This window comes from Papilio polytes, unplaced genomic scaffold, assembly GCF_000836215.1.
Source record: "Papilio polytes unplaced genomic scaffold, Ppol_1.0 DF821845.1, whole genome shotgun sequence".
Classification (NCBI taxonomy): Eukaryota; Metazoa; Arthropoda; class Insecta; order Lepidoptera; family Papilionidae; genus Papilio; species Papilio polytes.
In genome coordinates, this window is record NW_013527359.1 from 2,781,464 (window position 1) to 2,782,705 (window position 1,242).

Below are 1,242 nucleotides of genomic sequence, written 5' to 3' on the forward strand. Positions count from 1 at the left end.
TTTTTTAACGGTGATGTGCAGTCTAAACTGCCAGACATATGTAATTGTGTAAATTAATGCAATTACTTCCACTCGCGTGGCGTTTCATTCGTTGGAAGCCCTTGAAATTATTCGGCGTATCGTGTAGGTCGTTAAGTGTGATTAGTACCATTTCGGCGCAGCCGGTCATCTTGCTAAATATGCATTACGATTGGTGCAATTATAACAACTACGCTAGGTCATAACGATAGCACTAGATCCAGAGAGTATGTCTATTTTCAAATTATATTTTAACTTGAAGTTGACTTGACTTGGTTTTTTAACCGCTTAATCATTTAAGAAATATGTAGAGTAGATATAGAGAACAACATGTTTTCATCGGTAACGTCTTTTTACGGTATTTGTTTGTTTGTGATTTTGACTTTCGGACACCAGGTAGCGCTAGTGAGATTATATAAAGAATGTTTCAAGTTAAGTGTGAACTATGCTTCCTCTATATATTTTATTGAATTTCTTTGAATAACCGTTTACTAACCAACTTATTAGTTGAATCCTATTAGCTGACACTTTTCATAATGGCAGTATGTTGTTTAAAACATGTCGTACTGTCATTATTAACAGCATATTTTGTTCGTCAGTGCTGAATTTGACGCTGATCGACTTGCCGGGGCTGACAAAGGTGCCCATCGGTGACCAGCCTGTAGACATTGAACAGCAGATCAAAGCGATGATCTTCCAGTTCATTCGCCGCGAATCCTGCCTCATCCTAGCTGTTACGCCCGCTAATACCGATTTAGCTAACAGCGATGCCCTAAAACTTGCCAAAGAAGTCGATCCCCAAGGTAAGTTCATTACTAATGGCTTCTAATTTCCACCTGTCACGTATGCATTTCGACAGATGGACAAGTCTTAATTTCTGCTATCTACAAATAATCAAGGTGTGTAAAAATCTTTGTTCTAAATCTAAAGTTCTTGATGACAAATTATTCTTTATGTCTAAGGAATAGTATCTAAACAACTGAATAACAAATAACACATTTGTGGATGTTAGGTTTATTTCACTTTCGATTTTAGAGTTAATATCGTTACTCACTTCTTCAAATTTAGCCATGATTCCTATGAAAAGTAGATTTTATGTTCGTAGTTAAGTCAAATTTGAGATGAAAACAGGAAAAGTAGTATTATGGTGTACGTAGGTCTGCGGACGATTGGTGTGATCACCAAACTGGATCTGATGGACGAGGGCACGGACGCTCGCGACGT

General features: G+C 37.5%; 1 protein-coding gene across 1 annotated transcript in view; it reads left to right on the forward strand.

The window, feature by feature from the left end:
• The window catches only part of LOC106107799 (dynamin), a 21,762-nt gene that overhangs the window by 6,181 nt on the left and 14,339 nt on the right, over window positions 1-1,242 (forward strand). Inside the window, exons 4-5 of the mRNA XM_013288803.1 lie at window positions 618-821; window positions 1,176-1,240. Coding sequence (XP_013144257.1) covers window positions 618-821; window positions 1,176-1,240 — 269 coding nt within the window. The remainder of the gene's footprint in view (window positions 1-617; window positions 822-1,175; window positions 1,241-1,242) is intronic.